Here is a 14,730-nt window from a genome sequence, read left to right as displayed (position 1 = left end):
TACATACATAAACATAACTATATACCACTTGGTCCTTTTATTAGATGCACTTGTTCAGTTGCTTGCAAACAGAATGAGCTAATCAGCCAATCACATGGCCAAGATAACTTGCTGAAGTTCAAACAACATCCGAATGAGGAAAAAAAGGGGGATTTAAGTGATTTTGAACGTGGCATTGTTGTTGGTCTGAGTATTTCAGAAACTGCTTATCTATTTCAGAGTTACACACACACAGCCATCTCCAGGGTTTCCAGAGAATGGTCTGAAAAAGAGAATACATCCAATGAGCAGCAGTTGTCTGGACCAAAATGTCTTGTTGATGTCAGAGGAGAATAAACAGACTGGTTGGTGATAATAGAAAAGCATTAGGAAGTCAAATAAGCACTGGTTCCAGCCAAGGTATGCAGAATAGCATCTTTGAACACACAACACATCCAACCTTGAAGCAGATGGACTACAGCAGCAGAAGACCACACTGACTAAGAACAGGAACCTGAGGCTACAACTCACTTTGGCTTACCACAGTTGGAAAATAGCCTTGCCTGGTCTGAGCAGTCTCAATTTAAAATTAAATTAAATTAAAAATACCTAATTAATCAGAGGGAAATTGCTATTTCAGCTGCCATATTCAGACTGTAGGGTCAGAAATTGGCCAGAACAGCTTAAAAACAAGGATCCATTGTGCCTTGTATCAGTGGTTCATGCTGGTGGTTTGGGGAATATGTTCTTGCCAAACTGTGGGTCTCTTAGTACAGAGCCTACAGGTAGCTACCTGGGTATTGTTACTATGTCCATCCCTTTATGACCACAGTGTAACATCTTCTGATGTTAGCAGGTTAATGCACCATGTCACAAAGCTCAGATCATCTTTAAATGAATGTGATGCTGTCATGTCAACATGGAGCAAAATCTCTGAGGGATGTTGCCAACAGCTTGTTGAATCTATGCCACCAAGAATTAAGGCAGTTCTGAAAGAAGAAAGGCATCCAACATCATACTGGTTAGGATGTTTATGAAAACTGTTAAACACTTTGGTCAACTTTGGTTGTTTTTGATAAATGTGCTATACAAATTAATTTGATTTGATTTGATGTTTCTTAAGTAGCCAGTGAGTGTTTATATCAATCCTAAATGCTTGTGTTTACAACTCAATTTGATGCCTGATGAAAAAAATATCTCCTCTAAAGATATATTTCAACTGGATCCACAGTTTTCCAGCACTGTTGTTACTGTTACACACTTTAAATAAACTATTGCATCATCAAATAAATCAGTCACTTTTACAGGATTTTCTTAAATAGCAATAATTACTTATGCAGAGACCAGGCTGTGGTTTATGAAGGATGCTTTGGTTTTTTTTTTTTCAACAAAATCTTTGAGGCTAAAAGATGAGGCAAATGTAACATAGAAGCTGTGTCTAAATGATGACTACTGGGTTGAGGTGCTATCAGACTCTTCTCTTTCTGGTTTCTCACAAACAAACAAACAAACAAACCCATGCAGACATCTAGATTTTAAATAATCACATTAACTTGTACAACGTTTGTATAAAGTTACACAGTTTTTTTTTACAGACAGGTGGAAAATAAAAGGAAACTCCTGAATTCATGACTGAGGCGGCATATTAAAAGTCAGCTGATTTTTCTTTAATTTGTGAGCTTTCTGTATATTCCCCTTGCAGTTTTGTCATATGCATCAGTATACAAAAAAATCAGTACTCAACACATCATCTGCCAAAATTTAAGATAACGATCGTATTGCTGGAAGGAAATCTTGATAGACCAAGAAACTGATCTGCCAGATAATAAAAGGAAAAAAAAAGTTAAGTCTGGTTGTAAACAAAATGAACTTTCTGATTTCTATTTTGCTGTAAAACCACTTGCTGGTGAATTTTCAGACAAATGTTTTTAATTTTAATTTAACTTCAAATTTAAAAAGAATAGTTTATAACAAATAATCAAAATCTTATCCATATGACGATAATGAACAAGAACGTGCTCCATCCACCCCCCATTCTTCACTCTGCATCTGCTTTCTGTTACTTATCTTCCACTTTTTGTCTCGTTTAAAGTAGATAAAGCTGAACAGTGTTACAATAAACATTCCAGAGGGTGTCACCCAGCCGTTGCCTAATTAGAGACCCGGGAGGCCATGCAAGATGGATGACTGCTGTGTGTGTCAGTGGAAAGGAGGAGGAGGAGGGGTGGTGGAGCTGCAGCGGCTTCTGGTTAAATGCAGGTGGCTGGATATAAGCGTCAGCTTTTATCTTGGCTTTGAACACAGGTAAGCTCAGGGGCCTGTGCAGGTGTGTGTCAGGGATGAGAGCTGATAGAAGAAGGTGTTTTTTTTAACTGCACAAAAAAAGGGCCAGAGGCATCAATTCGTTAAAGTGAGCCATGTTTGATGGAGCGCTGGGGTCAGAGTGTGACACGGTGAAGTGTATTGTGTTCTATGCACAACCACTAATGATGTGGATCATATATGCGGATGTCCAATGGATTGCACTGGGTCACACAGACTTCAAACAACAACCAGATGCTTTGGTTGAGTAATCGCTTTGACTCACTGTGTCCCCCATAGCAGTAGAGACAACAAGTTGTGTGTCAGCGTGTGTGCCAGGGTGTTTTGTTTTTAATTATTGTAATGAGCCAAGTGGTTATTTTGGAACTGAAGTGAATGATCCCGACAGTACGCAGTGACTTAGTATTGATGTGAAGGAGGGAGCGAATAACATGAGAATTATAAGGATTGGCTTAAGTGAGCCAATTTACATTTTTTTACTAAAAGAAAAAAAAAACTGAATTAAACCACAATTATTGCGGTATTTCTGAGTAATTCAAACAATATTTCTCATTTTTAACTCTTTATTTTTACTTTATTCAGTTAAGTTTTGGGATAAAATGATTTGCATATTTGTAGATTCTGTGTTTATTTATATTTTACACAATATTACAACTTTTTGGACACAGGCTTGATATAGAGGCAAGGCAAAGCTCATTTATTTAATCAGCACATTTCATACAGAAGAGAACACAATGTGCTGAACATAAAAGGAAAAGTCTGACAGAAGAATGCATACATACCATATCTTAAACATGCGGTGTACTAATTCAAGAAAATAGATTCAACAAGAAAAGTTTCATATTTTAATTAAAAATGGAGGCAAATACAAAATATTTTAAGAACTAAATTTTTTGAGCGGATTTTAGGTTTTCTGGTAGTTTGTTCAAAATATTAAAAACATACAAACTAAATGCTGAATCTCCATGTTGTTGACTCTCAGGGCTGAAAGCAAACCTGACCCAGATTATTTTAAATGACATTTATTCTGTCATTGCTTTATGTTAGCTGAACTAAGAGGTGTCTTATTGATTGGTATTTGTTTGTCTAATATGTTTGTTTGTCGTGTCTTCCAGCCACCTCCTGGGTACTGTGTACTGATTATGTCTGACACACTGCACTGTGAATGTTGACTGGTGTCTGTGGTAAGCTGCAAATGAAATTTTCATATGGGATAAATAAAGTTTCCTGATTCTAATCTGAATCTTAGAAGTCGCTGTGGCTTATATGGAATCAGCAGATCAGATATATATCTTGGCCCAAAGACACTCAGTGCCTTGTACATCAGCACCAAAATCTAAAATCAAATTTTTGAGAAGTTATTGTAAAGGTCTGAGAACCAGAGTGATACATTCCCTTTTTCTGGTCTCTGTGAGGACACAAGCAGCAGCATTCTAGATCACTTACAGTTGTTTGGGGGATTTTTATAGAGAGATCTGTAAAAACATAACAGTATCAAGCCTACTGAAAACAAATGCATAAATGTCTTTGCAAATCATGCAGAGTCATCAGTTCTCTTATTCTAGACATTTTCTTCAGCTGGTAAAAGTCAGATTTGGTTTTTAGTTTAATATGACTGTTAAAGTTTAGCTCATAGTTCAAAATGACACCAATCTGGCTTGATCTATTGTGAGATCAGAGGCGTTTCTGAATAATAAAATTTTTGAAAATAAATGCTGCTTTTAAATGTTTTAAAGTGCCATTTAAATGCCTTGGGTACAACAAATGTAATATTTATGAACCTATAATTAAGGATTTTTAAAAATACCAGTGACAAAGAAAGCATGGAAAAATAAACACAAACACATATCTATGGCTAAACACTCAAAAACTACATTTTTAACATTTAATATTCAAAATGGTTTTATGAGGCTGTTTGGGGCTTTCCAGCACCGTTCTCTCACATACCAAGAACAAAAGCCTACAGAGAGAAATAGTTTTACTTACAAATGAGGAAAATTTGGTATTAAATTTCAGAGTTACACTTTCATGTTAAACTCAAGCCGGAACAAGGACATGACACAGTCTTGGCTCCTGAATTTGTGATTTCAAAGCATCTGAGCCAACTTCTAAGTCAGCGATGCATAACTTCCCATTGGCAGGCAGGTCAGGGATGCTGAGGTACTTCTATGTCTCAGTGGATCATTCTCGCCATGACCTCCAGCCTACACCTTGCACAACTCAACAAGCAGGCATTTACTGACAGTGTGCTGAGCTCCACTGCAGCCACCCATGCAAAATTAAAAAAAAAAAAGTTCACACATGGTACAGTGAGAAACTCCGTTTCTAAGTTGTTTAACTAAAGAAAAACAGTGCAACTGTCAAAGTGTGAATTTTATGTGTGGAAATGCCAAGTTTTATCTGGAGAGCGCAAAAAAGACACAAGATACTTACAGCAACTCCAGCAGACCACAAGGAATGTGGCCATGCAGCGTGTGCAGACAAGCCCAGCGTGTGATCACTCACACATACACACACACAAAGATGAAGAAGACAAAGGAAGCCTAGAAAAAAATCTTGATTCATTTTTATGTGGACACACAGTAGTTTATATTGAAACTGGCACACAGTGCTCTGTGTGAGGACACATCCACAGCATGCCACACACTCACATTCTGCACTAATCACAGGACACCACTGGGGAAGAGGTGATGAAGTCTTCATGTAGAATTTGACTTAATTCTGATCATAAATTTAAAATTTTTAGTGTTTTCTCATTACCAAGATGTGTAAACATCTCTTTTTACTCTGGGAAATGCTTGCTTTTTAGTTGCTAATGACAAAATATTGCAGTCCTTAACAAGTATTATAAGCAGCATCTTACAATAAGGGTCCATCTCTATTTACTTAAGTACTCCCGTCTCCTGATGATTTGTTACCATAAACTAATGATCAAATCACTTTATGTGACCTCACAGTCAGTTAATATATGTTCTGCATAATTTAACAAACACAAATAAGCTGGCTTCTGCAAATATTTGTACCAAATGTTTTCCTGTAATTAACTTATTTGTAGCTGATGTTATTTACAAAATTTGAAGCCATAAAAAAAAACAAAAACAAAAAAGCACATAAGTAGTCAGAATTTTTAAAAACATGTTTGTAGCACTGACTGATCAGAAGGAGAACTCAAGTTTCTATGGCATTAAATTAGGAATCAAACAACCTTGAGTTGTCATATGTAATAATTACTTAACCCTTTAAACTTTGCACTAAGAATAAAAGCAATAGAACAATGTTTCTTTGCATTTTTCTTTTGCTTTGGACAATAATAATAAGAATCCATGTTTTTTTAACAAATGGTTGAGATGACAACGATGGTGAAATGGCCTAAACTTAAACAGTGATAAGGTAACAAACACTTACTTTTGGAATAACATTCCCAAACCAAGTGGTAGATATGACTCGGGTAGGTTTTAATTCTAAAAATCTTAAATAAAATATGTTAAAATATCTGATTTATTATGAAGTGTTGCAATATTAAAAAAACAAATACATTGTACGTATAAGAAAATAAAACAACTGCATGGATTGATAAATGTAAAAGACATTTTACAGAAAACCATATGAATGCTGGAAACATTAGAGGATAAGATGATTTAATCTACATTAATGTATAGACTTCTAGTAAAATAAAAAAAGATAGCAAAGTCTAATGTTTAGTTTAAATGATCAAGCTCTCCTGTTATTTGGCTGCAGAATAGTGGCAGTGGAATTAAAAAGTCTGATTTATAAGAGGGGTAGAGGGGAGTTAAAGTAAAAGTATTAGTAAAATACCTCAAATAATTACATTTATAAAATATTTGAGCAGGTTTATTGTGTTTTTCATCACTTTTATGCACAGCTCACAGACAACTAGCTGTCAGAAAAGATTAGATATCTCAGTCATTCTCACAGTAAACTACCCAGTGAACATTGCCACAGTAAACTGTCAATACAAGAAATGTCTTTCTTTCAGGCAGTCTCAGTCTTTCTACATAGCACAAGTAAAGCTTTTACCAGCCACTACCTCAAGGCCATAGACTGATTTCTTAAAAGGGCACATGTCATGCTAGATTACTTTCCCAGTGCACCCCATCTCAACCCTGTCGGTTTTGGCTAAATAAAAGTTTGTTTTTTTCTTCTTCCAGAAGTAGTGAGATCATCTTTGATTCTTTATTTTTAGGTCAAGTGCCTGCTTTTGGCTTGGACATTTATTATACGCTGATGCCAGATGGAAACACTTGAGGGTGCTGTTTTGCACAAAGATCAGACTGCTGGTCTGAAAGGGCAACGGGCTGAGAGGCAAAGACAGTAAGCTGGAGCACTAGTGCACCTGTTTCTATCAAAATTCAGCTGAGACATGCAAAGGAAAAGTCACTCAGTCTGCTTCTATTTATATCTGAAATTTTAACATTATATGTTAGTTTGTACAATACAGTATGTGTAGTTCTCTGAAACTGATGCTTAGACTAAAACAGAGGTTCTTGTTCCCCAAAGTGTGTCAAATGACTTATCTCCAACAAAGATTTCCAATATAAGGCAGCAAATATTTTCAAAAGACAGACAAATATAAATAATATAAATAAAGATGAATGAAAGCTTTATATTTTGTGGTTGCAAGTCTTTCTGATCAGCAACAGGAATAAAAGTTCAATTTCATCTAAAAGAAACACCAGTAAGCCTGCTGTATCATCCACATTTTAATTAATCTGCAGTGTATGAAGCTGTGGGATTAAACAATTAAGTGCAATCCCTCTCACATACTTTTTTGTTATATACCTTTCACAATGATTTGTTGATTTTGCTTTGACTTTGCCCAGTGTGCAGTGTTTTTTGTGTATTTGATGGGGTTTCCAGGACTAAGTGCACCCTTATTAGATTATTAATAATAATAATAATAATAATAATAATAATAATAAAACAGCTATGGAACATCAGGGACATCCCTGCTGCTCCATAGCAAGATTCCTGTAAAGTGTCATACCTATTCTGATCCCGTGCTACATTATTTCTGTGCTTCTAATATTATTGAAAAGGGAAAAGTTTAAATGGTAGTTTTGACCTTCAAGAGTGCTTCCCAATTAATATATTTTTTATTTAATTGTATTTAATTATATTTACGTTTTTACTCTCATGATAGACTTATTGTTAAATAACAATGAGGGTGTTGTTGCAGGATTTTAAAAATATTTTTTCCTGCTGCTCAATTCACCACAAACTCCCTACCTTCCAAAACCCAGCACTGCTACCCTCCCTCTCTCCTCCTCTTCCTCCTCCTCCCCTTCTCCCTCTGCTGTTTCCCCAGCGCTGCAGGTTGAATCTATTGCCCCTATTTCCTGTCACATGGGTTGGAAATAGGATCCCTGTTTTCTACTATCTGGTCTCGTCTTTGTGGTGTCAGTGTTGTTGTAGCTATAGGACCTACCTTGAAGTTCAGGGACTTTTTATATAAACGCCGGGGCCAAAGCCGCACAGACTCGTGCACAGACCCAGACAGTCAGACACCCAACCAGTCCGTCAGTCAGTCAGTTAGTCAGTCAGTCCAGAAACCCGCCGGTCTGCGCATCAGGCTGCCCTTCACCTGAGAGAGGGACACTAGACTTTCCCTACACGATGGATTCCTGGACCGTCACATCTGCGCTTCTTCTCGCTGGTTTTATTTCTTCAGCAGCTTTTAGTCATTTTGACACCGGTAAGTCAAACTTTCCTGTTTTCCTTTTTAATTTTCTTTCTTTCTTTCTTCTTTTTCTTTTTTGTTTTTAAGGAGAAATTCCGATAAAGCGTGTCCACAGTGGCGTCTCCAAAGTCACGCTTTTGGCGTTTTACGCGCCGGGCAAACTTCTAAAACCTTACGGCAGGAGTTACAACACCCACCAGAAAATATTAAATTCCTCATGCATGATCATGTTCTCAAATCGGAATTAAACGGCAGCTTGCAGACACGGGAACTTCATTCATAGTTGCTCGCCTGGCTCCAAATTCGGCATCGGCATTTCCCCCCCAAAACTGTTTTTATTTAGGGCTCAATCAAAGCGCGACTGGAACATGTGTGTTGTTACACTTAAAAATGTTCTAGTGAGCGGACTGGCTGATCTGATGAGGCGCTTCGCCGTTCGACACTTCGGGTGAACGCATGTGTCCAAAGGTGTCCCGCAGTGACAGAATCGTATCCAACCTGGGCCAATTTCAGTTTGAGAACTGCAGCTAAGCTACTGATTCATATCTGCGGTGCCTAAAGCTTCTTCTCGGGTTACTCAAGGAAAAGCTACGTTTTTAACCAAACTGTCTTTTACGCACTGGACTCTCCAGCATGCACAGATAGATCTGAATTTACCTGATCATCTTCAAGTCACTGCAGACGAAAAGCCACAACACAGAAATGTGATATAACCATTTCCTTCATATCATTAACAATTCGCACCGCAAAACCGGTAGGCTCAGACACTAGTATTAACCTCTTTGATCCATTTAATTTTCCACCGAGCTTGCATTAATACGCAGGGATATGCGCGCATCTTTGTGCGGAACTTCAAAGTTGCGCCCGGATCCCAATTCAAAGCTGCCCTCCTGGAGAGCATTTTGTTTGAATATGAATGTCTAATAATGATGACCGCATAAACCAAGCTTCTCCTTGCTGTAATTTGTGCCGCGTTTCATGTCAATGCTCATGCTTTCCTTTTTAATTTTTTTGTCTCTTAATTATACCCTTGGATTTCAAATTAGAGGGTCCAACATCTGGGCCAGTGCGTAAGTACTCCCATGTGTACCTATGTATTAACAAAGTATTTAAAGCAATGGTATTCCCCCTCATAACACTGCAGAGAAAAAAAGGGCACAGTTCATGTTTAGTTTAAGTCAGCTGTGCCACATTTACTGTAGAGTAAAACAATAATTTGATATATGTACAAGAAGTTGCTCTGTTTACAGTACAAGGCATGACTCATGCTCCCTTTGCTGTATTAATATGATTGGTCTGTGCCAAAAGGGTCAAACTCAATGTGAGACACAAGCTCTTAAAGGTGGAAAAATCACAAAGCTGAACTTCAAGTTTCACTGTTTTGTTTTTACTACAACATGCGATTGTTATTGTTAAATATCTTCAGCTACTGTGGATATGAGTGGCAAAAAAACAAACAAAAACAAAAAAAAAAACAAAACAAAACACACATTTAGACAGTTTTCATTCAGCAGAGCTATGTATCGATTTTTTGCATTTATCTACTGCATGTGAATATTGTGCTTTATAAGCAGCATGGCGTCTTTTGCCAATGAGAGCAATACTGTTAAGAGTCCAGGGATCATCTGTGATGTTATTAAGACAATAAAAAAGGGGGAAAAAAAGAAGCTTGTGCAAATATGAATTCTTCAGCAGACTGCAATTTTCCTGTGACTGGTGTAGCCAGGACATACAGCAGCTTATTAATTTCCCCCAGAAAGCCAGCTGCTGTTGCTTTTGTGAAAGAACATCTAAAACAATTACAGCAAAGTGATTTCACTCTCCTGGTAGATTGCAGAATTGCATCAAGCAGAAGTGTATAAAATGTTTTTAATCTAAAGGAAAGTCACAAACTTGGTGGATAAGACACACGTGCAGAGAATTGCAGCACACCCATGTACACATAAAAAACACTCATGGTCAGTCGCCTGTATGCTACTTATAACATGAGAATGGGCTCTTCTTGTGTAAAGTACACTTCATACTCCCAGAATAGTTTCAGTTAACCACAATTACCATGAGGTGTTTGATTTCTTTTCCACCTCAACTTGGGTTTTTTTTTTTTTTTTTTAAAGAAACTCCCATATGTTGTGGTTGTGTGTCAGACTGGGCCCTGATGTTGCTGTCTTGGCGGCTGCTGAGGCCCTTCTCACAAATCCACTCACAAGTGGAAGCTGAATTCTGTCAGAGCTGTCAGGATGAGGCGTAATTGAGCTGCTCTGTAAGCCGGTAATGATGCGGCTCATGATTTTGGTGTCCTAAACAAGCCCAAGCTGGTTAATCAAGAGCGAGAGATTTATTTTTGCTCTCAGTGCTCCCCACAACCATGACTGGTCTTGCTGGTGGGTTAGTGGTGAAACTTAGAGTAACACAGCATGTGAGTTTATGTGCTTATGTATCATTTGCTCATGTAGAGAATGAATAATTTTATAGATTTGAAAGCAGAAGGATCTTTTGATGAAAAACTGCAGGTATCCTTCAAAGTGATCTTTTAAAATGAACTAACGGGGCGAGCAAGCTGTTGTCCTGTTAGTGCATGCAGGTATAGCAAATAATCTCTTTTACAGTAGTTGCTTCCTATTTGGTGTTGAAGAATGATTACAGAAGTAGAATATTCTTGGAAGTAGACCTGTTTGCTTTCTTGATGGCATTTTAAAGAGGATTGATATCTTATACAACACCAATGTATGTACACACTTGCCCATTCACAGTAATTGGTAGATGTGTCAGTAGATGAAGGGTTTACCCTTCAAGTGTGGAAACAGGGGAATCAGAGGTTACAAAATCTGCCTTATAGCATCTTCAAAGCAACATGTACAAGGGACAATTTACATGTTAACTGTTATTTTGACTACTGTTTGAGAAAATAATAATATCCTGATGTTTCCACCTCATGTGTGGTAACTATTAAAAACCCTCACAGCTACTCATTTAAAGGGACAGTATGTAAGAATTACTGACAACTAGTGGTAAAGATGAGCATAGAAATGACTTCTAATGCCAAGCACAACTGTGAATGGACGGTGAAGCTCAGTAGCCAAAACTCTTTCAGACATGAACATGTTTTCATCTGTGAGTGGATCCAATGTCCTCAGGTGCAGCAATGACATGTGTACCACCTTCTTTTATGTGCCTTATAAGGCGTTACTTATTCTAAATGGGGCTCTGGCCCCTATCAAACAAAACTGGTACTACAGTTTTAAAGCTCCAAGGATTATATATTCACACATAGTTATTTATCCATTTAGAGACACCGTAGTAAATATGTTTGCACAAATATAGAAGATGCCATGTATGCAGACCCACGGCAAGTAGATATAAAACAACAGTTATTTTAGTTAAATGATACCAATAGAAACATAGTTTTTAATGATACATTAAATTTTTCCATAATTGATCCTTGATTTGGTCACATACTGCACCTTTAATGTTAAACTGCTGTTCATTTTTGTTTTTTAATATGCCAAAAGGAGCTCCACCATCTTCATTAGTGATGTTTAACTTTTTTTTTTTTTACTTTCATACAAAATCGTGCAAAATAAACCATCGCTCAGATTTTAAAGGTCATATGGCAAAAGTTTTAGGAATATCTGAAGCTCCTGATGCCACTTTTAGCACTCATGACTTGGAGCAAGATCTCCAGAAAATAGCTGATGACACACCTGTCATCACTGCGTGTTTTTCCTTGCACCTCTTAAAGGAAAGCAGTTAGCTTTGGATGTGTCAAGCTGAGGCTTGATAAGGGCAGGCTGTGACAGCCTGGCAAAATGGCATGCACCACACTGATCATTATGTGATCCGAGAAAACAGAACTGTCAGAAATAGGTCCTGATAAAAAACTTCAGGCCGATATTGATCAACTCAGTGTTGGACTGACTGAAGGAGGCAGTGTTGGCAGAGTCACAATGACTGTTTTTTTCATCCAGTGCAGTCCTTCACAATAATCAGATTCAAACACCGATATTTAAGGTTTTTATTTGTACTAACTGGCTCCTGATGATTGGATAAACAGATGCAAGGGCTGTGATGCAGTCTGGCTTGCATGCAACCCTGTGATCTATTGGCAACTGGAGTTCTTTCCTGCTCTGCAAGTAATCTCTGCTCACAGCGTACAATGTTGCCCTGTCACTTCCATCCAACTGTGGAACAGAGTGTAGAAGTTTTGTTTAAAGCTTTTTGGTCTGTACAATATTTACCAATCTTCTGTGTTCACACGGTTGTGCTGTGATTGATAAATGTTTATGGCAAGCTGGTTACGTTTTAGGTTTTTAGCTTGAAGTCAGAATGTATAGCCTCTGTGTGTTTTTGTGTGCTTATGTGTTCACCTGTTAGAATTTTTATGTTACTTCCAATAGCATGAGCATAATTTAGTGTTTTTCTGCCGTGATACCTTTGTGCTTCAAGGAATCTAAAAGTTACTTTTATCTTTTGAGACTCATTTACATCCATTTGGTTCTCTTTTTGATCCCATTATCAAAAGATAGAACTTTCTTTTTGATTGTAGATATTCATTTTTTTTATTTTATTTTATTTAATTTTTTTTAAGGATTTGTTTATATTCCTGCACTGAAAGCATAACTTGTGACATGGTCATCATTGGTGTTTTTTTTTTTATATTTTTTTATGTTTCTTGTTTCTCTGTTTTAATTCTGACCATGCATTGTGGATTTCTGCATTTCGCCTTCACTTCCTGTTTCATTTAGAAATAGTTATCCATTATGTATTCAGCTGCTTTCTCTTGTGGATTTACACAAGTTCCATTTGAACTTGGAAGTCAGAATTCTGAGTTTCTGGTTGGAAGTTTAAAAAAAAAAAAAAAAAAAAAATAAACATCACTAGCCCTGGCCTCAAAATCCAACATGATTTCCCTGCAAATAAAAAGTGATGATATCTGCAGTAAAAAAACTGCTTATTAGCATGTTTGCCAGTTCAGTATCATACCGGTGGATTATCGCTACAATGTTTGGGTGCACAAAATAGAGCATTATTAGAGTTATTATCATCTTGTAATAATAATAATATCCAGCCTGATCAAAATAATAAGAAAATTCTGTTTTTCAAAATTTCAACTGGAACACAGTCAATTCAGATGTGACATTCCTAGTTTCAACTTTTCTAGCTTGCTGGTTGCTGGTTTCTACACCTGCATCGTGTATGATTATCCTCGTCAGTATATAGTACCAGCTTTCCTTTGTTCAGTGCCAGATCTTTGTCTTTTTCCCCATTCTTTATCTATCTCCTCTTGCTTTTCAAGTGTAGTTTAGTTACTGCCACATTCTACTTTTAGTTTTTGGCTTTATGTTTTTCTGGGACTTTCTGGCACCTTTCATTTCAAATAAAATTTTATTATTTTACTCACCTGGCTGCCTCCTGCTCGTAAGTCTGCATTTTGGCCCTTCTCAATACACATTCATGACACCTGGTTCTTTGTTTTCAATTACTTTGTAATAAATCACTTAATATGTCTTTAAAATGTCAAAATGTTGGCTAATGTCAAGCCAACTTGCTTTTTATTGTTGTCTTAACAAGTCAAATAAAAACAGCAAATATTATATTTAATATAATCTATAATCTATACACGTGTGTTTGATCAAAGATCAAATGTGAAGCACCAGTTACCAGCTGGCCTCCTAAAAGAAGCCATGCCAAATGCCAAACCAAAATGTCTTCTCCTTCTCAAGAACACCCCCAACACACACAGATTTCCACACTCATACACTAACTTCCCTTCTAACTCAGCTTTCTAGTCACCATATCTTTCTTTTTTTTCTTCAGCTAGTAAACACAGCCAACACGGTGTGGATTATGACTCAGTTCTCTCAACCTTTGTAACCCCTGACACAGAGGGATCTTTGTGAGTGTGTGTGTGAAGGAGAAATCCTCTGACTCGTCCGCCACAAAAAGATAATAACAGACCATCTTCAACCATTGGAAGAAACACAAGCTTGTGTTGGCAGAAGTGATTGCGATGAAGCGTCGGCCTGAGGAGAGACGGCGGGTTGTTAAAGACTTTAACATGAGGGCTTTCGTGTGTGGGTAAACCCTGTGTGCTCACTGTGGGGAGTGTCACAGGACATTATGGGAAGAGGATGCTTTGGGTCTGGGTCTCAGATGTGGGTAATGTGGTCCTCCACGCTTTTCCGGCTCAGAGGCGGAGATGGAAACCTCTTCTCCCCTGGTGAGCTTCTGTGTAGCAGACACACATCCAGGCAAACCACTCACATAGATTGGTGTGATGGACTGTGTGTGTGTGCGCTGAGCCACACAAATACTGCAAGTAGCTGTGTTCATGATTGAGGATGTGTCCGTGTCTAGAAACCAGAAGAAGTTTAGACTTCTGCCTTGGCTTCTTCTAGGACTTGGATTTGAACTGAGAAGTCCCAAAGATAGCTATTTTTGAGTTAGCATGAAACATTTGTCATTAAAAACAGTCTTCACTAATCAATATATTCCACTTTTTTATTTGAAATTAAACAAAAAGCCAAGACTTGTAACGTATTTTGTAGTTCTCCTCATTTAATCATTGGTTTGGGTTTTACAGCCTTTAACTTTATAGTTTTGGTCTGGACGGGATTGTCTCAGCCACAGGTGACACCTGTTCTCAGAGGGAAAGCTGTCTTTACAATCCCTGCCTTGCTCCAAACAACAGATGAGTTTAGCAATCAGCTTGTAAACAGTGAGCTTTTAATGTT

At 37.5% G+C, this 14,730-nt stretch overlaps 1 protein-coding gene across 2 annotated transcripts in view; it reads left to right on the top strand.

Moving 5' to 3' along the window:
- Positions 1-7,711: 7,711 nt before the first annotated feature.
- The window catches only part of kremen1 (kringle containing transmembrane protein 1), a 70,822-nt gene continuing 63,803 nt past the window's right edge, over positions 7,712-14,730 (top strand). For both annotated transcript variants that reach the window (XM_042000543.1, XM_042000542.1), the window contains exon 1: positions 7,712-8,014. In XM_042000543.1, coding sequence (XP_041856477.1) covers positions 7,936-8,014 — 79 coding nt within the window. In that variant the 5' untranslated portion in view covers positions 7,712-7,935. The remainder of the gene's footprint in view (positions 8,015-14,730) is intronic.

This window comes from Melanotaenia boesemani, chromosome 11, assembly GCF_017639745.1.
Source record: "Melanotaenia boesemani isolate fMelBoe1 chromosome 11, fMelBoe1.pri, whole genome shotgun sequence".
Taxonomy (NCBI): Eukaryota; Metazoa; Chordata; class Actinopteri; order Atheriniformes; family Melanotaeniidae; genus Melanotaenia; species Melanotaenia boesemani.
The sequence above is the reverse complement of the archived record's forward strand: the minus strand, read 5'-3'. Positions and strand labels throughout refer to the sequence as shown.